This window comes from Eleginops maclovinus, chromosome 16 (assembly GCF_036324505.1).
Source record: "Eleginops maclovinus isolate JMC-PN-2008 ecotype Puerto Natales chromosome 16, JC_Emac_rtc_rv5, whole genome shotgun sequence".
In the NCBI taxonomy this organism is placed as follows: Eukaryota; Metazoa; Chordata; class Actinopteri; order Perciformes; family Eleginopidae; genus Eleginops; species Eleginops maclovinus.
Genome location: NC_086364.1, coordinates 20,337,019 through 20,364,578, shown reverse-complemented (window position 1 = coordinate 20,364,578; position 27,560 = coordinate 20,337,019). Strand labels below are relative to the sequence as shown.

Genomic DNA, 27,560 nt, shown 5'->3' with positions numbered 1-27,560 from the left:
GATAAAATATGAAATACAAAAAATGTAAATGAACATAAAAAGCAAGAAGTCAGTCACTGACACAATCAGAACTTTCCATCTGCTGTCAATCAGACTCCACTGAGTGTGTGTGTGTGTGTGTGTGTGTGTGTGTGTGTGTGTGTGTGTGTGTGTGTGTGTGTGTGTGTGTTTGCATGTGTTGGGGGGTTGAAATGCAAATCTGTGGGAGAGCTCACAGAAACAGGAGCTGCTGTATTTGAACATGATCAATTATTCTGCTCTGGCCTCCTTCTGTCAGCAGTGGTTTCTCTTTGCCTTTCACCCAGATTACAGGCCAGACAGGCACCCCCTGCTGGAGGAGGGGGCTACTGCATGCAAGAGGGGGTGGGGGGCTCAGTGACAGGACAGATGGAGCTGCAAAGCTCCACAGCTGTATTCAAAAGGATTCACATAGGATGTATTTGTCATATGCATAATAGCTGCATGGCAACGACAATCGTAAGTCTAATCTCCAGCATACGATGTAATTCATATAAAAAGATACACAATAGTGCAAGACGATAAATCCTGTTTTTGCATGTATGTCTTTGAACTTTAAATGTATATCGACAGCAGTGAAGGCTGATTTTCTCCTAGGAGATTAAAAATGTATGCCTTATGGAACAATATGGTACAAAAAGACACGATACGAAACAAATGATACGATATGATGGGATTCAATATGATATGAAACAATATGATTAGGAATACGAACGACGCGATACAATGATACGATATGGTACGATACAGTACGGTACGATATGGTACGGTACAATACGGTACTATACAGTATGGTACGGTACAGTACGGTACGATGAGGTACAATACTGTACGATACAGTATGGTACGGTACAGTACGGTACGATACAGTACGGTACGGTACAGTACGGTACGATATGGTACGGTACAATACGGTACGATACAGTACGGTACGGTACAGTACGGTACGATGAGGTACAGTACAGTGCGATACACTATGGTACGATAAAGTACGGTACGATACAGTATGTTACAATACTGTACGATACAGTACGGTACGATAAAGTACAGTACGGTACGATACGGTACAGTGCGATACACTATGGTACGATAAAGTACGGTACGATACAGTATGGTACAATACGTTACAATACTGTACGATACAGTATGGTACGATACAGTACAGTACGGTACGATAAAGTACAGTACGGTACGATACGGTACAATACAGTACAGTGCGATACACTATGGTACGATAAAGTACGGTACGATACAGTACAGTGCGATACACTATGGTACGATACAGTACAGTACGATAAAGTACAGTATGGTACGATACAGTACTGTACGATAAGATACGATACAGTACGGTAAGATAAAGTACAGTACGATAAAGTACAGTACGATAAAGTACAGTATGGTACGATGAGGTACAGTACTGTACGATACAGTATGGTAAGATAAAGTACAGTACGATAAAGTACAGTATGGTACGATGAGGTACAATACTGTACGATACAGTATGGTATGATAAAGTACGGTACGATACTTTACAATACGGTAAGATACAGTACGGTACGATAAAGTACAGTACGATACAATACAGTAGGCCTACGGTAAGGTACGGTAAGGTACGATACGGTACAATACAGTACGGTACGGTACGGTATGGTATGGGATGTTTCAATCGATCAGATAAAACAAGAGATAAAACGATAGGATAGGATAGGACACGATATGCAAAGATGACTTTTTGGATGACAATATTCTTATCCTTTTATATGTTGTTGTGTCCTTTATAACAGCCTTTAAGTTCATTGAAAATAAGAATGCAACAACATTTTTCAGTATAAGAGAAAGCTGTAAGCGCAGGAACACAGGAGGCCTCCTTTTCTGAACAAATTGCCCCCCCCCCTGCTCTGTGTCCCCTCCTTCACACACACCTGCAGAGCTCACACACCTGCACAAAAACAACCTCGACAAGCACAGGGAAAAAGACCTATGGCTACTCTATACACACACACACACACACACACACACACACACACACACACAGGCCAAGCTTCCCTGCCAGTGAGTGTTTTGCTGGCGTGGCAATAAAAGGATATCAGAGGGAAGCAGTCTCAGCAGAATCACAGGCGGGGGGGCTAAGGGGAGATGGAATAAATTCCCCCAACAGCAAACACACTTGATCCTCAATGTGTGTGTGTGTGTGTGTGTGTAGCCCTGACTTAATGTTTGCATACATGAATTCATCAGAGGTGAAGAAGTACCCAGACAGCAATACTACAGTGTACAATATTCTGTTTCAAGTCAAGATCCTGTCTTAAATATGGTGCTCGAATAAAAGTAAGTATTGGAGTTAAAATATTATTGAATTAAAAAAAGCATTTTATGCATTTATTACTTTTATTATAATTGTATTTATTCCTTTTGTTGTCTCTTGTTATTTAATGGATTATTTTATTGTGTTTATTCTTTATCAATAATATTTTTACTGTTATTATTATTATACATTTTTACAAATGATTATTGTTTGTATTGTTTATCCATATTTTGCTGTTCATTTTTTTATTAATTAAGAGAATTATTTCAAAAATGATTACTATTATTTGTTCAAAATGTTTAACTGCTAATAATATTTATTTAGTTAATTATTGCTCTATAATTACTGTTATTATTCAAGTTAAAAAGTAAAGCGATTTTTATTTTATTTTTTCCTTTTGTTCACTTTTTGTTATCTGTAGTTATCTCTTGTTATTATTGGATTATTTTATTGTTTTTATTCTTTATCATTTTTATTCATGTTTGCTAATTATTATTATTTATCCATATTTACTGTTATTAATATTCATTTATTCAGTAAATTATAATTATTTATTATTAAATATTTGTACTGTTATTATTATTAATTATCTTAATAAATTATTGTAATTATTAATTAACATTTTTTTACTGCTATGTATTATTTAGTAAATTATTAGTAACTTTTTATTATTTTTTATTTAGTTTTTTAATTATTATTAATATTATTAGTATTGGTAGTAGTAGTAGTAGTAGTATGGTAGTAGAGGTCTTAATGTAGAATGGCTTATTTATTTTGCATCTTTCAAGCAAATTGTTTTCCCATAAAAACAGAAACCTTTAAATACAGAATATTAAATGAACTAAAAACCAGCAAAAAGACAAGTTTTGAAGCAAAGAGAATAAAACAAACATTAAGTAATACAAATAAATAACTGAATGAAAGTTTGCAAAAACTAAACATTGGTCTATAACATGTAGTGGAGTGAAACAATGACTGTGAAAATAAGGCTTAAGTTTGGTACTGTAAAAATGTACTAGTTATTATTATATACTGTAAGTCCTATCACTGCACACTGAGGTGTCACACAGAAACAGGATATTAAAATGGAGGGGGGAGCAGCACCACCCATCCTATCCTCTTTCCTCTGTGATATGCAAATGGTTGTAGATTTCAGCGCATCAGCAGAGGATCTTTCCCCAATATTTAAAACATGCTTTCTTTAAAGGCAGCTTCATCTACTTTATTACTTCTGATTATATTGACAGCTGATGTATTACTTTTACTTATCTACTTATTTTAATAATGCTGCTACTTCTATATGTGTTAGTACATTCCCTCAATATGGGATGTATAAAGGATTTTGGATTTGAATTCTGATTGATGTCATTCATTTTCAATGTCTCTGGCACTGTTTCCACGTTCCCTGACCTAAAAAAAATGGCCTAATGATACTATTAAATCAAATTATTGTAACATCAAAGGAAGCAAATTCACATCTGTGGAAGAGGACCAGAGCCACGAGTGAATATCTCAGAATTATGACCTCTGACTTTAATCTCAAGTCAAAAGAACTATTTCACTTTTGCCTGACAACGGTAGAAATGGACCGTTGTCGCCATCTGCTGTCTGAACTGTGCAACTGCTGTGGATTCAAAATCAGGTTTCTAATACAGGGCAGAACAAATCCGCCTGGAATAAATCCAAATGACTGTCTAATGGCGTCTAAATATTCCATATTAATGTCCTCCTTTAGATTTATTGTGACTCATAGTGTTTATATTTCAAATGTCAATCAAAAAATGTAGAAGAATATTGCATTTTTTACTCTAAGAGACATCAAGTCATTATCCAGTCATTTCATATAAAGGTTTTGTGAACGGGACGGTTCAGCTTTTTACTTTTGTTACTTGAAGTACGTTTTGATTTGACTTTTACAACAAACTTGAGTATTTACACAATCTAATATCGACGCTTTTAGTTGTTAAAAAAATCAGAGTACTTCTGCAACCACTGATTGAATGCTGTTTTAATATTTTGTGTTTCACTAGTTTAAAGCATCTAAAGCTGGTAGACCTTTAACTGCTGCACTAACATATACACACACTTCAATCTAAATGTTCCTTGAGGTTCAATAAGAGTTTGAAGTCACATTCACCTTCATATGAAGTCATTCAATCAAGACGAGAGGCAGACGTCATGTCGGAACCGGTTTGAACTTTATTGGTTTTTATCAATGCAGTAACGTTACTCAAAGGAAAACAGAACAATTCACTTCTTTTTTTATGTCCCCAGAGGCAACTGCTGAACCCTGGAGTGATTTTTTTTTGTGGAACCTAGCCAAAACACTAGGATAACATCTGTTGTTTCAATGTGTGTGTGTGTGTGTGTGTGTGTGTGTGTGTGTGTGGTTGTTTGAAAAGAGCTGAAGTTGGGAAATGGAGGGGCCAAGATGTTTCAGAGACTTAGTACTCTTCTCCTTCCTCCTCCTCCCCAACGCTGTCGGTGCCCACCTCCTCATAATCCTTCTCCAGGGCGGCCATATCCTCTCTTGCCTCAGAGAACTCTCCCTCCTCCATCCCCTCTCCAACGTACCAGTGGACGAAGGCCCTCTTGGCGTACATCAGGTCGAACTTGTGGTCCAGGCGAGCCCAGGCCTCTGCGATGGCGGTGGTGTTGCTCAGCATGCACACGGCCCTCTGCACCTTGGCCAGGTCTCCTCCAGGAACCACAGTGGGGGGCTGGTAGTTGATGCCCACTTTGAAGCCTGTGGGACACCAGTCCACAAACTGGATGGTGCGCTTGGTTTTGATGGTGGCGATGGCAGAGTTGACATCTTTAGGCACCACATCGCCACGGTACAGGAGGCAGCAGGCCATGTACTTGCCGTGGCGGGGGTCGCATTTCACCATCTGGTTGGCTGGCTCGAAACAGGCGTTGGTGATGTCAGCCACCGACAGCTGCTCGTGGTAGGCCTTCTCTGCGGAGATAACTGGGGCGTAGGTGGCCAGAGGGAAGTGGATACGGGGATAGGGCACCAAGTTGGTCTGGAACTCGGTCAGATCCACATTCAAGGCACCATCGAAGCGCAGGGAGGCGGTGATGGAGGAGACGATCTGTCCGATCAGCCTGTTGAGGTTGGTGTAGGTGGGACGCTCGATGTCCAGGTTCCTGCGGCAGATGTCGTAAATGGCCTCGTTGTCAACCATGAAGGCACAGTCAGAGTGCTCCAGGGTGGTGTGGGTTGTCAGGATGGAGTTGTAGGGCTCTACCACAGCGGTGGACACTTGGGGGGCGGGGTAAACTGCAAACTCAAGCTTGGACTTCTTGCCGTAGTCGACAGAGAGGCGTTCCATCAGGAGGGAGGTGAAGCCAGAGCCGGTTCCTCCTCCGAAGGAGTGGAAGATGAGGAAACCCTGGAGCCCTGTGCACTGGTCAGCCTGGAATATAAAGAATAAAGGTTTTAAATGTTCTGCCATCAATTAAAGTATTTAGTATTTTAAAGGCTTCACTTTCAACATGTAATGAGATCAAGAGCGCACCAGTTTGCGAGTCCGGTCCAGCACCAGGTCGATGATCTCCTTGCCGACGGTATAGTGACCGCGGGCGTAGTTGTTGGCAGCGTCCTCCTTGCCGGTGATCAGCTGCTCTGGGTGGAAGAGCTGGCGGTAGGTTCCTGTACGGACTTCATCTGAGGAACAACACGGGTACAGTGATGGGTATGGAACCAGAATAATCCTGATTTGTATATTGTGTATTACTTTTGATACATGTCTTTTCTACTGTAGGTATGTTTATATTTACTGTTTGTTTTTACTTTATGATGCTTATACATTATTCCACATTTTGATATTTTAATGCCTTGCTGCTGCAACAAAATAATTTCCCAATTTGGGATTAATAAAGTATATCTACCCATCTGACCGGTCTACTTCAAAAATACTATTTCACTCCTAAATAAAAATATTTGTATCCTTACCGATTACTGTGGGCTCCAGGTCCACAAAGACGGCTCTGGGAACATGTTTGCCTGCTCCAGTCTCACTAAAGAAAGTGTTGAAGGAGTCGTCTCCTCCTCCGATGGTCTTGTCACTCGGCATCTGACCGTCAGGCTGGATGCCGTGCTCCAGACAGTAGAGCTCCCAGCAGGCATTGCCCATCTGGACTCCGGCCTGGCCGACATGCATAGAGATACACTCACGCTGTGGAGGAGGGACACAACAGTTAGTCACAATATCCTTATACAAGTACTACAGCATCACTTCATACAAAGTTTCAATCTGTCAATTCGACAAATATAACGTAACTTGATTCATTTTCAAAACTGTGATTTATCGCAATTAAATGAACCCGTTCACAACGCTATTTACACTATAGATATAATCACAGGGATACATTTAAAAGAGGTTGGGAGGGAGGGGGGACATTACAATATGGCCGGGTTACTGGACAAGAGTTTCCTAAAAACCCAGTCCCTTTTACATAGACTCCAGGATACTCTGCAACTTCTACAGGTGCAGCATAGAGAGTATCCTGACCGGCTGCATCACGGCCTGGTACGGCAGTTGCACCGTCCTCAGCCATAAGGCTCTACAGAGGGTGGTGAAAACTGGACAGCACATCACCAGGACGGAGCTGCCAACCATGGAGAACCTCTACTCCCAGCGGCTCAGGGAGAAAGCCCACAGGATTATAAAAGACCCCCATCACCCCAGCAACAAAGTGTTCTGTCTGCTGCCGTCTGGCAGGCGGTATCGCAGCATCAGAACTAAACCCAGACTCAGGGACAGTTTCATCCCACAGGCAATAAGACTGCTAAACGCCTGAGCTCTGTAAAGTGCCTCCATAACCCAAAATATTTATCTGGTTGCATCTCACAATTTATTTAATTTATGATCTTAATAGTTATCACTTAGTCTCAAATACTCAAATGTACTTAATTGGATTTCACTGTACAATATTTAACCTTACATTCTGTTGTATATTTAATTCTATTTAGAATCCTGCATTAACTTGGTCATTTTCAACATTTACTGCCTAATTTAGCTATTGTTTTTTGCTACATGTATTTAGTTTCATCTGCACTTCTTTTAGACTGGTCTAGAAACATAACATGCACTATTCTAATGTATCCTACTCTGTTTCATATTGCACTATTTGTGTTTTTTTGTTTGATGTCCTATATATATAATATGTTGCATTGTTGGAGGAGCCAACAGTTCTCATTGCCATAACTACACTGTAACTACTGTGCATACGATAATAAAAACCCTTACACCTTGAAATTGTGTTTCGGGCGGGGTTATGTTATAATCCCTAGCCTGTTGACTCTGTGCTGGGTTAGGTGTTCCTGATTCACTCTGCTGTCTGCTCCTCCCTAACCGAGCAACAGGGAGGGAGGTGGAGGGGGGGCTGTACTCCCTGCTGCAAAGCCCTACCTTTGTGTAACGTTCACTGACAGCTCGTTATCGGATGGAGTCTTCTAGCTCGCCGGTTTACAGCAATTCCCGCCAATTTACAAAGATGGGAACACAGTTTTCCGAAAGCCATTTTGTAATATATTCTTCTATTCCTAATAAACTGATATATTTGTTTAGCCCTGTAGTTTTAAGAGATGAAAGTTACAGTTTTTATAATTATCTTTTTGTCATTACTCAACATTTTTGAAGGAATTTTTCCGACTTTGAAGAATGGGTTGTTGAAGGCAGTAGTGAAAAGAGAGGAGCTAGCTATAGCTATCATTTTTGAGGGGGCGGGGCCACAGCGGCGGTTCGAAATGTTCTTCCCGCGCGAGCAAAAGCTGGCCATCGAAACATGACCGATCGAAATATTCCGAACCTACAATTTAGCTGCGTCACCTAAAATAAAGGTTTTTCATTTGTGTTCAATTGAAAGTCCAGCAACTTTTTAATTTAGAGCCGTTATGATGGTTTAGTCGTCTAAAAAGTATGATATATTTACCTTACAAAGATGGGAACACAGTTTTCCGCAAGCCGTTTTATAATATATTCTTCTATTCCTAATAAACTGATATTTTTTTAGCCCATATATCGATAGTTTTTTTACTGTAGTTTTAAGAGATGAAAGTAACGGTTTAACAGCCGATTTGACCGTTAGGATTCAAAATGCCCCAAGGTTTTGGCTTCGACCTACCTCACTTTAGCACATAAGCGGGATATTAAACGAAAACAATCAAATTTACCGTAAATATTATTTTTATAATTATTTTTTGTCATTACTCACCATTTTGAAAATATTTTTTCCTCTGCTTTTGCTCGACTTTTAGCACGGGTGGTTGAAGGCAGTAGTGAAAAGAGGAGAGGAGCTAGCTATATTTATAATTTTTGAGGGGGCGGGGCCACAGTGGCGGTTCGAAATGGCCTGTCACAGTGAGACACGGCAGTGCTGTACTCAGGCACGGCTCGAAATATTCCAATCCTGCGGTTAAACTGCGTCACCTGAAAGAAAGGAGTTTTATTTGGAATGAAAATATCACACATATAGAGTTAAATTAGTTTTTTTCTAATCGAAACAAAACACAAAGTAAACATTTGCTCTTTGCTACTTAATTTATATATAGCTGAAAGCTTACACTACTCCTATAAGTTTGTTTTCATTGTATTTTTTTTTACCTGAAAGATTAACACCAAACATTGTTATATCTGATCTCTTAACTTCGGAGGGCGAATGAATGAGAAGCACCTGAAGGCAGCATGACTCAAACAAGGAAGCAGGCTCTCTCTCTCTCTTATTCATTTTAATGAATGTCTTAATAAAGTGAAACCTGAACTCACCTGTTTTAGCACAAAGCTATTAATTAAAAACAGACTGAAACCTATTCCTAGCACCACTAAAGACTCCTGGTTTAATCCTGAGGTATCTGTTTTATGTAAGGCATTGCTCATGCTGTGTGGAGTAAGTCAAGCTTAAATGTTAAGTGCTTATCAAGGAGGTGACAGGAGTTTATGCAGCATTAACTATGCAGTTAGTTAACCAAGGGATGGGTTGTGTTACAAAGTAATAACTTGACACTGAATTCCTCTGAATCTCCCTTACCAGTTACATGACTTTTACAGATTATTAAAGGGCTTGATATTTGTTAGTAAAAAGTGGCACCTGTTAAGGGTATAGTAGATGTGTCAATCATTGAATTTGAGCAGGAGTATTTTCTCTAAAAAAAATGAGTTTTTCTTTCATTACATTTGAAACATAAATGCAATTGGCAGAAGTAAAAAGCTAACGTTAGGCTATAAAGGAACTGCATCATGGTCACATGACTTCATGTCACCACCGCTAAGCTAAAGGCGGCTAATGTTTAGCTAGTCGTCTTATTTATACACTTGTTAGCAACTGCCATTTTATATGACACATAAAAGCTTCAGACATTCACCAGGAGAGTATTTACTGACTTATTGTATATCTTATCAAACAGAAACACTTATTTCCGGCATCCAATCATAAACACGTTCAAAAAACCATGGACTTCAAGACGAGGGAACCTAGAAGGCCCCACTGCTAACTCATATCCAGGTTTCAGGAATCATCTCTGAACCACTCTCACATGATAATGTTTTGATGTTGAATCTGTTGATTCTTAAACACACCGTATTGATTTCCAATTTATAATTTACATGCAAATGATTAAATACTGTAGTCATTTGCAAAGACATGTCTCTTGTCACTGTAAGTACCCTCTAAAGGTAGTGTTGTATGCAATACCACAGTGTACACTATTCTGTTTCAAGTCAAGATCCTGTCTTAAATATGGTGCTCGAATAAAAGTAAGTAAGTATTGGAGTTAAAATATTATTGAATTAAAAAAGCATTATATGCATTTATTACTTTTATTATAATTGTATTTATTCCTTTTGTTGTCTCTTGTTATTTAATGGATTATTTTATTGTGTTTATTCTTTATCAATAATATTTTTACTGTTATTATTATTATACATTTTTACAAATGATTATTGTTTGTATTGTTTATCCATATTTTGCTGTTCATTTTTTTATTAATTAAGAGAATTATTTCAAAAATGATTACTATTATTTGTTCAAAATGTTTAACTGCTAATAATATTTATTTAGTTAATTATTGCTCTATAATTACTGTTATTATTCAAGTTAAAAAGTAAAGCGATTTTTATTTTATTTTTTCCTTTTGTTCACTTTTTGTTATCTGTAGTTATCTCTTGTTATTATTGGATTATTTTATTGTTTTTATTCTTTATCATTTTTATTCATGTTTGCTAATTATTATTATTTATCCATATTTACTGTTATTAATATTCATTTACTTAGTCAATTATTCATTCATATTTTTACTGATATTTATGTTGAATTATTTAGTCAATTATTATTTTTTATTATTTTACTGCTATTTATATTTATTTAAGTTTTTTAATTGATATTATTCCTATTATTCTTATTAATATTATTATTATTAGTAGTAGTAGTAGTATTGGTAGTAGAACTCTTAATGTAGAATGGCTTATTTATTTTGCATCTTTCAAGCAAATTGTTTTCCCATAAAAACAGAAACCTTTAAATACAGAATATTAAATGAACTAAAAACCAGCAAAAAGACAAGTTTTGAAGCAAAGAGAATAAAACAAACATTAAGTAATACAAATAAATAAATGAATGAAAGTTTGCAAAAAGTAGACATTAAATCAAATTATTGTAACATCAAAGGAAGCAAATTCACATCTGTGGAAGAGGACCAGAGCCACGAGTGAATATCTCAGAATTATGACCTCTGACTTTAATCTCAAGTCAAAAGAACTATTTCACTTTTGCCTGACAACGGTAGAAATGGACCGTTGTCGCCATCTGCTGTCTGAACTGTGCAACTGCTGTGGATTCAAAATCAGGTTTCTAATACAGGGCAGAACAAATCCGCCTGGAATAAATCCAAATGACTGTCTAATGGCGTCTAAATATTCCTCATATTAATGTCCTCCTTTAGATTTATTGTGACTCATAGTGTTTATATTTCAAATGTCAATCAAAAAATGTAGAAGAATATTGCGTTTTTTACTCTAAGAGACATCAAGTCATTATCCAGTCATTTCATATAAAGGTTTTGTGAACGGGACGGTTCAGCTTTTTACTTTTGTTACTTGAAGTACGTTTTGATTTGACTTTTACAACAAACTTGAGTATTTACACAATCTAATATCGACGCTTTTAGTTGTTAAAAAAATCAGAGTACTTCTGCAACCACTGATTGAATGCTGTTTTAATATTTTGTGTTTCACTAGTTTAAAGCATCTAAAGCTGGTAGACCTTTAACTGCTGCACTAACATATACACACACTTCAATCTAAATGTTCCTTGAGGTTCAATAAGAGTTTGAAGTCACATTCACCTTCATATGAAGTCATTCAATCAAGACGAGAGGCAGACGTCATGTCGGAACCGGTTTGAACTTTATTGGTTTTTATCAATGCAGTAACGTTACTCAAAGGAAAACAGAACAATTCACTTCTTTTTTTATGTCCCCAGAGGCAACTGCTGAACCCTGGAGTGATTTTTTTTTTGGGAACCTAGCCAAAACACTAGGATAACATCTGCTGTTTCAATGTGTGTGTGTGTGTGTGTGTGTGTGTGGTTGTTTTGAAAAGAGCTGAAGTTGGGAAATGGAGGGGCCAAGATGTTTCAGAGACTTAGTACTCTTCTCCTTCCTCCTCCTCCCCAACGCTGTCGGTGCCCACCTCCTCATAATCCTTCTCCAGGGCGGCCATATCCTCTCTTGCCTCAGAGAACTCTCCCTCCTCCATCCCCTCTCCAACGTACCAGTGGACGAAGGCCCTCTTGGCGTACATCAGGTCGAACTTGTGGTCCAGGCGAGCCCAGGCCTCTGCGATGGCGGTGGTGTTGCTCAGCATGCACACGGCCCTCTGCACCTTGGCCAGGTCTCCTCCAGGAACCACAGTGGGGGGCTGGTAGTTGATGCCCACTTTGAAGCCTGTGGGACACCAGTCCACAAACTGGATGGTGCGCTTGGTTTTGATGGTGGCGATGGCAGAGTTGACATCTTTAGGCACCACATCGCCACGGTACAGGAGGCAGCAGGCCATGTACTTGCCGTGGCGGGGGTCGCATTTCACCATCTGGTTGGCTGGCTCGAAACAGGCGTTGGTGATGTCAGCCACCGACAGCTGCTCGTGGTAGGCCTTCTCTGCGGAGATAACTGGGGCGTAGGTGGCCAGAGGGAAGTGGATACGGGGATAGGGCACCAAGTTGGTCTGGAACTCGGTCAGATCCACATTCAAGGCACCATCGAAGCGCAGGGAGGCGGTGATGGAGGAGACGATCTGTCCGATCAGCCTGTTGAGGTTGGTGTAGGTGGGACGCTCGATGTCCAGGTTCCTGCGGCAGATGTCGTAAATGGCCTCGTTGTCAACCATGAAGGCACAGTCAGAGTGCTCCAGGGTGGTGTGGGTTGTCAGGATGGAGTTGTAGGGCTCTACCACAGCGGTGGACACTTGGGGGGCGGGGTAAACTGCAAACTCAAGCTTGGACTTCTTGCCGTAGTCGACAGAGAGGCGTTCCATCAGGAGGGAGGTGAAGCCAGAGCCGGTTCCTCCTCCGAAGGAGTGGAAGATGAGGAAACCCTGGAGCCCTGTGCACTGGTCAGCCTGGAATATAAAGAATAAAGGTTTTAAATGTTCTGCCATCAATTAAAGTATTTAGTATTTTAAAGGCTTCACTTTCAACATGTAATGAGATCAAGAGCGCACCAGTTTGCGAGTCCGGTCCAGCACCAGGTCGATGATCTCCTTGCCGACGGTATAGTGACCGCGGGCGTAGTTGTTGGCAGCGTCCTCCTTGCCGGTGATCAGCTGCTCTGGGTGGAAGAGCTGGCGGTAGGTTCCTGTACGGACTTCATCTGAGGAACAACACGGGTATAGTGATGGGTATGGAACCAGAATAATCCTGATTTGTATATTGTGTATTACTTTTGATACATGTCTTTTCTACTGTAGGTATGTTTATATTTACTGTTTGTTTTTACTTTATGATGCTTATACATTATTCCACATTTTGATATTTTAATGCCTTGCTGCTGCAACAAAATAATTTCCCAATTTGGGATTCATAAAGTATATCTACCCATCTGACCGGTCTACTTCAAAAATACTATTTCACTCCTAAATAAAAATATTTGTATCCTTACCGATTACTGTGGGCTCCAGGTCCACAAAGACGGCTCTGGGAACATGTTTGCCTGCTCCAGTCTCACTAAAGAAAGTGTTGAAGGAGTCGTCTCCTCCTCCGATGGTCTTGTCACTCGGCATCTGACCGTCAGGCTGGATGCCGTGCTCCAGACAGTAGAGCTCCCAGCAGGCATTGCCCATCTGGACTCCGGCCTGGCCGACATGCATAGAGATACACTCACGCTGTGGAGGAGGGACACAACAGTTAGTCACAATATCCTTATACAAGTACTACAGCATCACTTCATACAAAGTTTCAATCTGTCAATTCGACAAATATAACGTAACTTGATTCATTTTCAAAACTGTGATTTATCGCAATTAAATGAACCCGTTAACAACGCTATTTACACTATAGATATAATCACAGGGATACACTTAAAAGAGGTTGGGAGGGAGGGGGACATTACAATATGGCCGGGTTACTGGACAAGAGTTTCCTAAAAACCCAGTCCCTTTTAAATAGACTCCAGGATACTCTGCAACTTCTACAGGTGCAGCATAGAGAGTATCCTGACCGGCTGCATCACGGCCTGGTACGGCAGTTGCACCGTCCTCAGCCATAAGGCTCTACAGAGGGTGGTGAAAACTGGACAGCACATCACCAGGACGGAGCTGCCAACCATGGAGAACCTCTACTCCCAGCGGCTCAGGGAGAAAGCCCACAGGATTATAAAAGACCCCCATCACCCCAGCAACAAAGTGTTCTGTCTGCTGCCGTCTGGCAGGCGGTATCGCAGCATCAGAACTAAACCCCAGACTCAGGGACAGTTTCATCCCACAGGCAATAAGACTGCTAAACGCCTGAGCTCTGTAAAGTGCCTCCATAACCCAAAATATTTATCTGGTTGCATCTCACAATTTATTTAATTTATGATCTTAATAGTTATCACTTAGTCTCAAATACTCAAATGTACTTAATTGGATTTCACTGTACAATATTTAACCTTACATTCTGTTGTATATTTAATTCTATTTAGAATCCTGCATTAACTTGGTCATTTTCAACATTTACTGCCTAATTTAGCTATTGTTTTTTGCTACATGTATTTAGTTTCATCTGCACTTCTTTTAGACTGGTCTAGAAACATAACATGCACTATTCTAATTTATCCTACTCTGTTTCATATTGCACTATTTGTGTTTTTTTGTGTGATGTCCTATATATATAATATGTTGCATTGTTGGAGGAGCCCGGGACCTAAGTTTCTCATTGCCATAACTACACTGTAACTACTGAGCATACGATAATAAAAACCCTTACACCTTGAAATTGTGTTTCGGGCGGGGTTATGTTATAATCCCTAGCCTGTTGACTCTGTGCTGGGTTAGGTGTTCCTGATTCACTCTGCTGTCTGCTCCTCCCTAACCGAGCAACAGGGAGGAGGTGGAGGGGGGCACTCTACTCCCTGCTGCAAAGCCCTACCTTTGTGTAACGTTCACTGACAGCTCGTTATCGGATGGAGTCTTCTAGCTCGTCGGCTTACAGCAATGCCCCGCCTCATGTCCACCAATTTACAAAGATGGGAACACAGTTTTCCGCAAGCCGTTTTATAATATATTCTTGTATTCCTAATAAACTGATATTTTTTTTAGCCCAGATATCGATACAGTATCTTTGACTGTAGTTTTAAGCAATGAAAGTTACGGTTTAACAGCCGACTTTGACCGTTAAGATTCAAAATGCAACAACGGTTTGGCCTCGAGCCACCTCACTTTACGCACATAAGTAGTATATTAAACGAAAACAATCAAATTACCGTTAATGTTATTATTTTTATAATTATTTTTTCGTCATTACTCACCATTTTTAAAGTTGTTTTTTTTTCCTCTGCTTCTTTCCGATTTTGAAGAATGGGTTGTTGAAGGCACTGAGGCAGTAGTGAATAGAGGAAAGGAGCTAGCTAATTTTTATATGTTTCTAGGGGGCGGGGCCACAGTGGCGGTTCGATTGTCCTTCCGCGGGAGCGAACGTTGGGCAAGTGCTGCATTCAGGTACGGCTCGAAACATTCCGTTCCTACGGTTTAGCTGCGTCACCTGAAAGGTTTTTCATTTGCGTTCAATTGAAAGTACAGAAACGTTTGAATTAAGATCCGTTATTATGGTTTCATCATCTAAAAAAGTATATTATATATTTACCACATGCAAACATTTTAGGATTCTATTTATTTCGCCCTGAATTGGAAAAGGCATGAACATATCACACACAGGGTTGAATTCGTTTTTTCTAATCTAAAAAACACACAAACTAAATATTTGCTCTTTGCTACTTCATTTATATAAAGCTGAAAGCTTACACTACTCCTACAAGTTTGTTTTCATTGTATTTTTAACCTGAAAGGTATTAAAATACAAGAAACAGTGTTATATCTGATCTCTTAACTTCGGAGGGCGAATGAATGAGAAGCACCTGAAGGCAGCATGACTCAAACAAGGAAGCAGGCTCTCTCTCTCTCTTATTCATTTTAATGAATGTCTTAATAAAGTGAAACCTGAACTCACCTGTTTTAGCACAAAGCTATTAATTAAAAACAGACTGAAACCTATTCCTAGCACCACTAAAGACTCCTGGTTTAATCCTGAGGTATCTGTTTTATGTAAGGCATTGCTCATGCTGTGTGGAGTAAGTCAAGCTTAAATGTTAAGTGCTTATCAAGGAGGTGACCGGAGTTTATGCAGCATTAACTATGCAGTTAGTTAACCAAGGGATGGGTTGTGTTACACACTGACAAAGTAATAACTTGACACAGAGTTCTTCTGAATCTCCCTTACCAGTTACATGACTTTTACAGATTATTAAAGGGCTTGATATTTGTTAGTAAAAAGTGGCACGTGTTAAGGGTATAGTAGATGTCTCAATCATTGAATTTGAGCAGGAGTATTTTCTCTATATATTCTTTGTTTTCTACTTTCTTGTCTTGGAGGAGACGCTTTTCTAAACAGTGGCCATTCAATGGTAAAACAGAGCTGTATTGTTATCCAGCATTGCTTGAGGTCAATGCATAACCCTAACCTTGTTTTTGTCACCAAATGTAAATATGCTAATGGATTAAAATTCACATTTTATGCCTAAAAAGCTGTTCATGTGGACCACTGATGCAGTTTAAGAGTTTACTTTTAAGACAAGACATTATATTGATCATTTTAGGGTTTCCTACAAGAAAATGTCTTTTATATCTGTCAACGTTTCTTTAACTTTCAATAAGAGTTGGAATTCATGTTCACCTTAATATAAAAATCAGAGTCAGATGTCATGTCGGAACCCATGTGAAGTTTATTGGGATTGTTTCATCAGTGTACAGGTTGGCCCCACATGTTACCCCATCATCAATATCCTTCTGAACAATACAGTTTACCAACAGTTGGAATGACTCAAAAGATAATTGAGAGTTAACGTTTTTAACAAATCCCCAAAAGCAACAGCTGAACAGTGGGTGTTTATTTTTTAACCTAGCCGAAACATTAGTGTCCTTCATCATTCCAGTTTAAAATCCTGTGTATGAGAAATCTGTGTGGTTGTTTTGAAAAGAGCTGAAGTTTCACGATCGAGGGGCCAAGATGTTTCAGAGACTTAGTACTCCTCTCCTTCATCCTCCTCCCCAACGCTGTCGGTGCCCACCTCCTCATAATCCTTCTCCAGGGCGGCCATATCCTCTCTTGCCTCAGAGAACTCTCCCTCCTCCATCCCCTCTCCAACGTACCAATGGACGAAGGCCCTCTTGGCGTACATCAGGTCGAACTTGTGGTCCAGGCGAGCCCAGGCCTCTGCGATGGCGGTGGTGTTGCTCAGCATGCACACGGCCCTCTGCACCTTGGCCAGGTCTCCTCCAGGAACCACAGTGGGGGGCTGGTAGTTGATGCCCACTTTGAAGCCTGTGGGACACCAGTCCACAAACTGGATGGTGCGCTTGGTTTTGATGGTGGCGATGGCAGAGTTGACATCTTTAGGCACCACATCGCCACGGTATAGGAGGCAGCAGGCCATGTACTTGCCGTGGCGGGGGTCGCATTTCACCATCTGGTTGGCTGGCTCGAAACAGGCGTTGGTGATGTCAGCCACCGACAGCTGCTCGTGGTAGGCCTTCTCTGCGGAGATAACTGGGGCGTAGGTGGCCAGAGGGAAGTGGATACGGGGATAGGGCACCAAGTTGGTCTGGAACTCGGTCAGATCCACATTCAAGGCACCATCGAAGCGCAGGGAGGCGGTGATGGAGGAGACGATCTGTCCGATCAGCCTGTTGAGGTTAGTGTAGGTGGGACGCTCGATGTCCAGGTTCCTGCGGCAGATGTCGTAGATGGCCTCGTTGTCAACCATGAAGGCACAGTCAGAGTGCTCCAGGGTGGTGTGGGTTGTCAGGATGGAGTTGTAGGGCTCTACCACAGCGGTGGACACTTGGGGGGCGGGGTAAACTGCAAACTCAAGCTTGGACTTCTTGCCGTAGTCGACAGAGAGGCGTTCCATCAGGAGGGAGGTGAAGCCAGAGCCGGTTCCTCCTCCGAAGGAGTGGAAGATGAGGAAACCCTGGAGCCCTGTGCACTGGTCAGCCTGGAAAATAAAGAATAAAGGTTTTAAATGTTCTGGAATCAATTAAAAGTATTTAGTATTTTAAAGGCTTCACTTTCAACATGTAATGAGATTAAGAGCGCACCAGTTTGCGAGTCCGGTCCAGCACCAGGTCGATGATCTCCTTGCCGACGGTGTAGTGACCGCGGGCGTAGTTGTTGGCAGCATCCTCCTTGCCGGTGATCAGCTGCTCGGGGTGGAAGAGCTGGCGGTAGGTTCCTGTACGGACTTCATCTGAGGAACAACACAGGTACAGTGATGGGTATGAATAATCCTGATTTGTATATTGTGTATTACTTATGATACATGTCTTTTCTACTGTAGGTATGTTTATATTTGCCGTTTGTTTTTACTTTGATGCTTATACATTTTGATATTTTAATGCCTTGCTGCTGCAACAAAAATAATTTCCCAATTTGGGATTCATAAAGTATATCTACCCATCTGACCGGTCTACTTCAAAAATACTATTTCACTCCTAAATAAAAATATTTGTATCCTTACCGATTACTGTGGGCTCCAGGTCCACAAAGACGGCTCTGGGAACATGTTTGCCTGCTCCAGTCTCACTAAAGAAAGTGTTGAAGGAGTCGTCTCCTCCTCCGATGGTCTTGTCACTCGGCATCTGACCGTCAGGCTGGATGCCGTGCTCCAGACAGTAGAGCTCCCAGCAGGCATTGCCCATCTGGACTCCGGCCTGGCCGACATGCATAGAGATACACTCACGCTGTGGAGGAGGGACACAACAGTTATTATTTTATTAAAAAGAGTCTTTTGTGCAGATTATATTTTTGCTGCTTGAGAATGACCTTTTAATTCATATTGAAAATTGAATTGATGCATTCAATGTCAGTTTATAGTGTCCTTACAAACATTTTCAATATGTCAATTTGACACATATAGCGCAACTTGGTTAATCTTTCAACCTGTGATTTATTGCAAATATATTTAGGAATTAGGAAATTAAAGGGATACATTTATAAAACATGTTTTAAAAGGTTGGTAGGGAGTGGAACAATTACAAAATGGCCGATTCACTGGACAATAGTGTCCTAAAAACCAGTCCCTTTTAAATGGTGCCTCGGGCGGGGACATGGTATAATCCCTAGCCAGAGGCGGTGACTGTGCTGAGTGACGTGTTCCTGCCCCTCCCTAACAGAGCAACAGGGAGGCGAGGTGGAGGGGGCTCTCCTCCCTGCTGCAAAGCCCTACCTTTGTGTAACGTTCACGGATAGGTCGTTATCTGATGGCGTCTTCTAGCTCCCCGACTTAGAGTAATGCCCAGCCTCATGTCCGCCAACTCACAACGATGGGAACACAGTTTTCGGCAAACCGTTTTGATAATATGCCGTTACTACCATCAAACTGCATTTTCTTACCCCATATGTCGAAGCAGCCGTTAGGGATTGAATTTGAATTACCTCTTAACGGTTTGGCCTCGAGCCACCCCACACGCAAATACGCGGGAATTGAGCCGAAAACAATGAAATTATCGTTGTTTTGAACAAAAACGTCGGTCTTCCCATAACAAAGCTATGCTCAAAATATATATTCGTCATTACTCACCATTTTTGTAGATTTGTTCCTGCTTCTTTCCGACACTGAAGAATCGGTTGTTGAAGGCAGTATTGAGGGGGAAGAGGAGCTACCTTTATTTATACTTTTCTCAGGGGGCGGAGCCACAGCCGTGGTTCGTTTCCTTCCTGCGCGAGCCGGCGGGAGCGAACGTTGGAGAATGCTGCATTCGTGTACGGCTGGAGATGTTCCGTTTCCTACAGCTTAGCTGTGACATCTGAAAGAAACCTTTTTTATTTTTGATCAATTGAAATTCCAGAAACTTTTGAATTAATGGGAAATATGTCAAAAATGATGTCATATATTACACAATGCAAATGTCCTAGGCTTCTATTTATGTCGCCCTGAAGTGAAAAGGCATGGAAATATCACACACATTGAGTTGTATTTGTTTTTTCTAATCTAAACAACACACAAGCTGAACATTAGGTCTTTGCTGCTTTTATGGGATATCAAGAGCTACTACTACAAGTTTGTTTTAATTTTATTTTTAACCTGAACGGTATTAGAATACACAAAAACAATCTTATTTGCGATCTTTCAATTTCGGAGGACAAATGTAGGAGAAACACTTGAAGGCAGCATGACTCAAATAAGGAAGTAGGCTCTCGCTCTCTCTCTCTCTCTCTCTCTCTCTCTCTCTCTCTCTCTCTCTCTCTCTCTCTCTCTCTCTCTCTCTCTCTCTCTCTCTCTCTATACTCATACAACTATCCATTTTAATGAATGTCTTATTAAAGTGAAACCTGAACTCACCTGTTTGTGCACAAAGCTATGAATTACAAACAGACTGAAACCTATTCCTAGCACCACTAAAGACTCCTGGTTTAATCCTGAGGTATTTGTCTTATGTAAGGCAGTGCTCATGCTGCGTGGAGGAATTAAAGCTTAAATGTTTAGTGCTTATCAAAGAGGTGAAAGGAGTTTATGCAGCATTAACTATGCAGTTAGTTAACCTAGGGATGTGTTGTGTTACACACTGACAACAGAGCAGATCACTGGGAATAGGTTTCAGTTTATTATTTGAGGAATAAAAATGATAACTTGACTTGATCATTAAAGCGCTATTTATTGTTATTATATCTATGTGTATACGTATATAAATATATCCGTTGGTATTAAGTGTTCCTTTTTTGGTCACAAAGCTGTGTCTGATTCTTATTATAACCTGGGTTTTAATTTGTAAATTGTCTACGTGTTTTGTTTGTGAAGCACTTTGAGTTACCTTTATGTATGGAAATTGCTATATGTATATAAAGTTTGATTTCATTAATAAATAGTTCCATCGAGCGTGCAGTAGATGTCTGAATCATTGAATTTGAACGGCAGTATTTTTGCTATAGAACCCTAAGACTTCTACTTTCTTGCCTTGGAGGAGAGGCATTTATAAACAGTGGTCATTCAGTGGTGAAACAGAGCTCTATTGTTATCCAGCTTTGAATACAGCATTGGATAACTCTTCAAGGGACACTGGATGGGGTGTCACCCACACCTCATTTTTGGCTTTTGGTAATAAATAGAAATGGACCGTTGTCGCCATCTGCTGACTAAACTGTGCAACTGCTGTGGATTCCAAATCAGGTTGCTATTTCTCTGATGGGATAAAAAATAAGATAATTCTATGTAACTGTAACGTGTATAATGAAATGTCTTTTTGAGCAAGCCTGTAGAGGCCTAATAAAGAACATCAATTACTTTTTTAAATAATAGTCTGAAGTTGTTCTGTATATTATATATTATATATTATATACCTACTGTTGTTGATATGTACATATTTAGTGTTTATATTTATTGTCTATCTTCATTTTATTTTATACTCATGTGCAATGCCTTGTTGCTGTAAGGAGACAATTTCATTTGGCATCAATAAAGTGCATCCATGTGAAACAGACACAGGATAATAGATACATATCAGATAATGAATACTGTATATGCACAGTGGATAAAACAATAAAGTAGCCTGTGTAGAAATGAAATGAAAGCAAGAGAGATTAATGGTAGACCCTGTGTGTCTTAAGAGAGAAAAACACTTTTGGATTTGTCATTTTTTTCTCATGATTAATGTGTTTTATAGCTGTCATGATCTCAGGAGACAAGCATTATCACAGATGATGAGATACCCAAGGATGGACAGAAAAAAAAGGCTGATGTAGATCAAAGTCAGCAGATAAGAAGTAGCTCTGGTTGTAGAAATTCAGTAGAAATATATGCACAAACAGCAGGAGCCACATCCTTTTAGAATAATTATCTCTGCTGCCTGTATTTGCATTTCCTCAAGCAGTTCTGTTTCTGTATTTGGGGTTTAACTCAATTATTTATATTTTTACTCGAATTGCACTAGCAATACAATTATAAAAATTTGAGTAAATGCTCACATTCTCATTAGTCTTGACACATATATTAAAATGATCATGGTGTTATTTTCTGTAGCAGACAGGGAACTTTTAAGAGTCTTTAGACCAGGACTTTTTTGCAGCTCCAGAAAACTTCAGTTATTTCCCCTTTACTAAATATTGCCCTTTAATTTGGACATTGCACTAGGCATATTGCATTTCATCCTTCACCTACTGGATTTTAACTACAGAATTCCCAGTATGTTTTCCTCAAATACCTATTTGTAATGATGTCTTCATATTAGTAATTTCATTTCTTGGTACTGTATTGTGACTCAATGCTTCATACCATGCATTTACTCAATGCTTATCTACTGATGGAAAACAATTCACATGTTTATGCTTTATTTTTTTAAAGGTAGTTGTCCATTTTGGAGTTTACTTCTTTAAAGGATTTCTGAAGGATTCAAATTAATCTATAGTAGGAAGACTTTAGTTTATTCAAGACAGACTAAATTAATGTGTGGCAAGGGTTGGAGTTTACTATTGTAAGATCTTAGATTTTTAGACTGTCAATCATTAAGGTTAGCCTTTATCTTGACTGAAAAACTGCCATATTGGAACAAAAAGGTCAAGTGTGTCAGTGAGATCTTTATAAAACACCATTTTAAATCCTCCATTTCACTAGTTTAAAAATGTAAAAGTGCTAGAACTTCTACTGCTGCACTAATGACCGTATAAACACAAATACTAGAAACATTTAGAGGTCTGCTTATTTTCCTACAATAGCCGTGTTTATATAGCCTTCACATTTCTGATGCATTTTCCTGCAAGAACCATATCTTGTTTACCTTTCAAGTGTTCGTTTAGCTTCAATAAGAGTTGGAAGTCACGTTCACCTTGATATAAATTCATTTAATGGAAGACAAGAGTCAGACGTCATGTCGGAACACATGTGCACTTTATTGGGATTGTTTAGTCAGTGTACAGGTTGGCCCCACCGGTCTGGCACCCCATGTTACCCCATCACTGCGAGACCCCTTTACCCCACCACCCCTGGGAATGAAACCTCCATGAGGGGGAAAAAGAGGTCACGGCTGGGTTTTGCATAACAAAAACAAAAAAAATTAAACAGGACCAAGATATTTTTAAGGCTGAAAGTACAAAAAACCCAGACATAATTTACATACAAGCGATACTACAACCATGTTTAAGTATGCGCCAACCACTGGGCAGCCTTCACAGAGGCGAATACGTGTCTGAACAATGCAGTTAACATTTGGAATCATGTGTCTGAAAATGCAGTTAACAAACATTTGGAATGACTCAAAAGAAAAAAACAAAAATGTACATTTTTTTTTAAGTCCCCAGATGCAACTGCAGAACCCTGGGGTGATTTTTTTAACCTAGCCAAAACATTACTGTCTCCTTCTTCGTTCCAGTTTAAAATCCTGAGTCAAGCGCCAAAATAACTGAAGCCATGCCAATGAGTTGGTCGTCTAGGCTCTGCGCCTGAGTGTGTATGAGAAATGTGTGTGTGGTTGTTTTGCACAGAGCTGAAGTTGTTGGGCGTCTGGTTGGGGAGGGGGAAGGAGGAACAGTCTGTTTTTTTAGAAGCATTTGCGGTGGACGATGGAGGGGCCGGACTCATCATACTCCTGCTTGCTGATCCACATCTGCTGGAAGGTGGACAGAGAGGCCAGGATGGAGCCTCCGATCCAGACAGAGTATTTACGCTCTGGTGGGGCAATGATCTGCGGGAGACAAGGGGAAACACATTAGACACCATTTCTTTTGCAAAGTCTGACTCTATAAAGAGCAGTGGCTCAGCTCACCTTGATCTTCATGGTGGATGGGGCCAGGGCGGTGATCTCCTTCTGCATCCTGTCAGCGATGCCGGGGTACATGGTGGTACCTCCAGACAGCACGGTATTGGCGTACAGGTCCTTACGGATGTCGACGTCACACTTCATGATGCTGTTGTAGGTGGTCTCGTGGATTCCGCAAGACTCCATTCCTGAAGGCAGAATCAAAACACTGGTCAGCAAGTGAAGCTGCAGGATAACTATAAGGATTTCTTTTTTTGAGGATGAAGTGCAGGTTATGTTATGTAGGTAACTTACCGAGGAAGGATGGCTGGAAGAGGGCCTCTGGGCAACGGAACCTCTCGTTACCGATGGTGATGACCTGTCCGTCGGGCAGCTCATAGCTCTTCTCCAGGGAGGAGGAGGAGGCAGCGGTGCCCATCTCCTGCTCGAAATCCAGGGCGACGTAGCACAGCTTCTCCTTGATGTCACGCACGATTTCCCTCTCAGCTGTGGTGGTGAAGGAGTAACCACGCTCTGTCAGGATCTTCATGAGGTAGTCTGTGAGGTCGCGGCCGGCCAAATCCAGACGCAGGATGGCGTGGGGCAGGGCATAACCCTCATAGATGGGCACTGTGTGGGTCACACCATCACCGGAATCCATGACGATACCAGTGGTACGACCAGAGGCGTACAGGGACAGCACAGCCTGGATGGCAACGTACATGGCGGGGGTGTTGAAGGTCTCGAACATGATCTATAAAATGAGAAGAGAACATGTTAATATTCAATCACGGTAATAAAGTTCCTTAGTTTCTGTGGCCACTGCACTCACTACATGCATTAGTGTGAGGCTAAGATTTAAGTTAGTAGAGAAACAAAGTGCAGAAAGTCATCATTCCTTCACACTTGTGCATGTCAGATGTCTATTAAGTGCTGATCTAATGACTCAGCTACACAAGTGCAGATAAAGGCACACAGTCAAGAGAGACCTGTTGATGATAGTTCATCTTATAGGAGAGAAGTCCTGGAGGAGAGGGGGAGGAAGGAGCAGGTGAGAATGGAATGGAGAGGGAAACTCAGGAAGAAATGAGGCAACTAGTTGAATACCTAATAATACTGTACAAGTTATGTTAGCTAAATTCTGTATGTGCTAAAGTTAAGGGTGTGTACCTGGGTCATCTTCTCCCTGTTGGCTTTGGGGTTCAGGGGGGCCTCTGTGAGCAGGACGGGGTGCTCCTCGGGGGCAACTCTCAGCTCGTTGTAGAAGGTGTGATGCCAGATCTTCTCCATGTCATCCCAGTTGGTCACAATACCGTGCTCAATGGGGTACTTCAGGGTCAGGATACCCCTCTTGCTCTGGGCTTCATCACCAACATAGCTGTCCTTCTGGCCCATACCAACCATCACACCCTGGAATCAAGAGATCACAGATTGTTAGATTGTATATTCTGCACTAAAACATAGATAACATACAGTTTACAGGTCTAACTAAAGGCACGTACTGAATACATGCAATTTAATCTAAAAAAATATAATGTCTGTTTACTTCTATATACTTATTTAGGTCTTTACCACTACAACTCATGAATTTCCCCTATAGGAACTGATAAAGGATCATCTTGTATACTGGTCATCTGGCTGGTTATAAATCACATGTGCTACTGCTTTAAAGTCTAAATGTTCCCTCTATTTTGTTGGACCTCAATGCCTCACCTGATGTCTGGGGCGACCGACGATGGAGGGGAAGACAGCACGAGGAGCGTCGTCTCCGGCGAATCCGGCTTTGCACATACCGGATCCGTTGTCAACAACCAGTGCGGCGATTTCATCTTCCATGGCTGAACTGTTGAGGAAAAAAGAAAAAACGGTTAAGACTCAAAAACTAAACTTATCAAGAATTGCAATATGGCACTAAAACCAGTAGTATTAAGACCCAAAACTAACTAAAAGTGTACCTGTGATTGCAACGTTTGTGTATTAATAATGTTCCTAAGTTTTCCTGAAAAAAACAGTCACAAGTCTTACTTCCGCTTCCTGACACTCACTTCCTGTCAAACAACTATCTTGCAGTTCACGATATTGACCACTAGGTGGAGCCCGTGCGCCACATTCCGAGCGCCAGACAAAAGGAAGTGGCGCTGCATTCTGGTATTACCATATAAGGACATGGCTCGGTTTTGAGCAGCTTTGCGGCTACCAGCGCCATGGCGCGGAGCCAGAGAGTACGGCAAGAAAAAAGGAACATTCGACATTATGAGACCCGGGGCCGAGCGACCACTCCCTACCAGTTCACTACAGTTTAAAATCCCCCCACCCCCCCTCCTTCCATTGTTGCTTAATTAAAGTAGTTTTAATGGCCACCAGAAAATATTTGAGTCACTGCGTCATACTCAGTGCCCATCTGACACGACTGTCCTGTGAAGTCTTCATTTTTCACTCAACCTTTTATAACTGGTAGTAAATCTCAAGTTTAAATAATGAACTCATATGTTGACTCATGAATGACTGCATTTCATGAAGGCCACGCCTTTTTAACAGTGCATGATTTGTCACTCAATTTCCTCTCTTTCTCGTGTGCAAGTTGGCAAGACATAAAATAATTGCGTAATAAGACTATAAAACCAATCAATTAATCAATTAATGCTTTTATGAAGGGCCCAATATTCTTGGCCTCCATTATGAGTAAGCCTCATGACTACGACGGATCAGTGGATTGCAACACGCCCAGGAAGTGGAGACAAAGTGTCCATGGAAAAAATGTTATATCTTAATTTACAAAATGCAACAGTTGTAAGTCTGAAGGGCGGTGATAGCATGATGTGGCTAAGCTACTATGCTAAAGTAGGTCACACCCCGCCGCATCAGGCGCACAAAGGGAGCAGCCCGGATCCAGACGACCCGCAACTCAAAAACCCTCTTTTTCAAAGCTGGGACATTTTAAAGTAAGCCAGCCAACAGGAATACAAAAGAAATGCAAATACACAATGAAACCCCAATTAACTCCCAAGGTAACATAAAACCGGCTTCACCCATAAAGCACCTGCGAGAACCACGAGTTCTGCGGTGTGTTGCGATCACTACTGCGTACTTTTACCCATGCAATATACAGATGTCTTTTAATATTACTTTTTTAAATCCTTAAGTTTAATTAGCAGTACAGTTGGTGCATGACAGGACAAAGACCTCGTGGTGCCTGCCATTTTTTTCCCCATTCAAAATGAGACATTTCAAACATTTGCTTTAAAAACAAACACACTTACTTTAAATATAAGTTTTAAAAAGTATTAATATGCAAGTTATGTTTCTGTCTCTTACCTTTTTGGGTGGGGGGGCTTTTCGCTTTAAGGGAACCGGGTTTCAGGCAAATGATATCCCGCACAAGTGTGTGACGGCGCTCAGAGTGAATCCGTTAACAGTGGGTGCGGGTTCTTTATACGGCGTCAGTTGCCCGGCTCAAGCCATATAAGGTAAACTTTCGGAATGGCCGCCTCTGATTGGTCTAGCGTCACTCACTAGGGCACGTCGCGTCTCTCACACTGTGGTGCACTGGAGAGAGAGGGGAGGCGATAACAGCAAAAGGATTGGAGAAATAAAAAGGGAAGGGATTGATGCTGTGAGGCCTAGTAAAGCCCTAATCTCTTGATATATTGTTTTATATACACGTTAAATGATGCATACACTTTTACAAGGGTGGAAATATCTTCTTAATCCCCCTGTCGTGTTCGCTTCTCCCCCCTTACTGTGGTGACACATCTTAACGG

The 27,560-nt window shown here is 40.8% G+C and overlaps 4 protein-coding genes across 4 annotated transcripts; all 4 read right to left on the bottom strand.

Moving 5' to 3' along the window:
• Positions 1–4,499: 4,499 nt before the first annotated feature.
• On the bottom strand, positions 4,500–8,565 carry LOC134877651 (tubulin alpha chain-like). Its single transcript, XM_063903237.1, has 4 exons — positions 8,546–8,565; positions 6,282–6,504; positions 5,845–5,993; positions 4,500–5,742 (listed from the first exon to the last, which is right to left on the bottom strand). Exons 1-4 carry the CDS (start codon positions 8,546–8,548, stop codon positions 4,768–4,770), a joined length of 1,350 nt encoding a protein of 449 aa, XP_063759307.1. The 5' UTR covers positions 8,549–8,565; the 3' UTR covers positions 4,500–4,767.
• Positions 8,566–11,708: 3,143 nt separating this feature from the next.
• On the bottom strand, positions 11,709–15,478 carry LOC134877650 (tubulin alpha chain-like). Its single transcript, XM_063903236.1, has 4 exons — positions 15,327–15,478; positions 13,482–13,704; positions 13,045–13,193; positions 11,709–12,942 (listed from the first exon to the last, which is right to left on the bottom strand). The coding sequence occupies exons 1-4, from the start codon at positions 15,327–15,329 to the stop codon at positions 11,968–11,970; spliced, it is 1,350 nt and encodes a 449-aa protein (XP_063759306.1). The 5' UTR covers positions 15,330–15,478; the 3' UTR covers positions 11,709–11,967.
• A 1,295-nt stretch (positions 15,479–16,773) lies between these two features.
• Positions 16,774–19,884, bottom strand: LOC134877649 (tubulin alpha chain). The gene is made up of 4 exons (XM_063903235.1): positions 19,653–19,884; positions 18,591–18,813; positions 18,172–18,320; positions 16,774–18,068 (listed from the first exon to the last, which is right to left on the bottom strand). The coding sequence occupies exons 1-4, from the start codon at positions 19,653–19,655 to the stop codon at positions 17,094–17,096; spliced, it is 1,350 nt and encodes a 449-aa protein (XP_063759305.1). The 5' UTR covers positions 19,656–19,884; the 3' UTR covers positions 16,774–17,093.
• A 3,046-nt stretch (positions 19,885–22,930) lies between these two features.
• On the bottom strand, positions 22,931–27,322 carry actb2 (actin, beta 2). The gene is made up of 6 exons (XM_063903244.1): positions 27,115–27,322; positions 25,513–25,642; positions 24,970–25,209; positions 24,115–24,553; positions 23,827–24,008; positions 22,931–23,745 (listed from the first exon to the last, which is right to left on the bottom strand). Exons 2-6 carry the CDS (start codon positions 25,633–25,635, stop codon positions 23,602–23,604), a joined length of 1,128 nt encoding a protein of 375 aa, XP_063759314.1. The 5' UTR covers positions 25,636–25,642; positions 27,115–27,322; the 3' UTR covers positions 22,931–23,601.
• Positions 27,323–27,560: the final 238 nt, after the last annotated feature.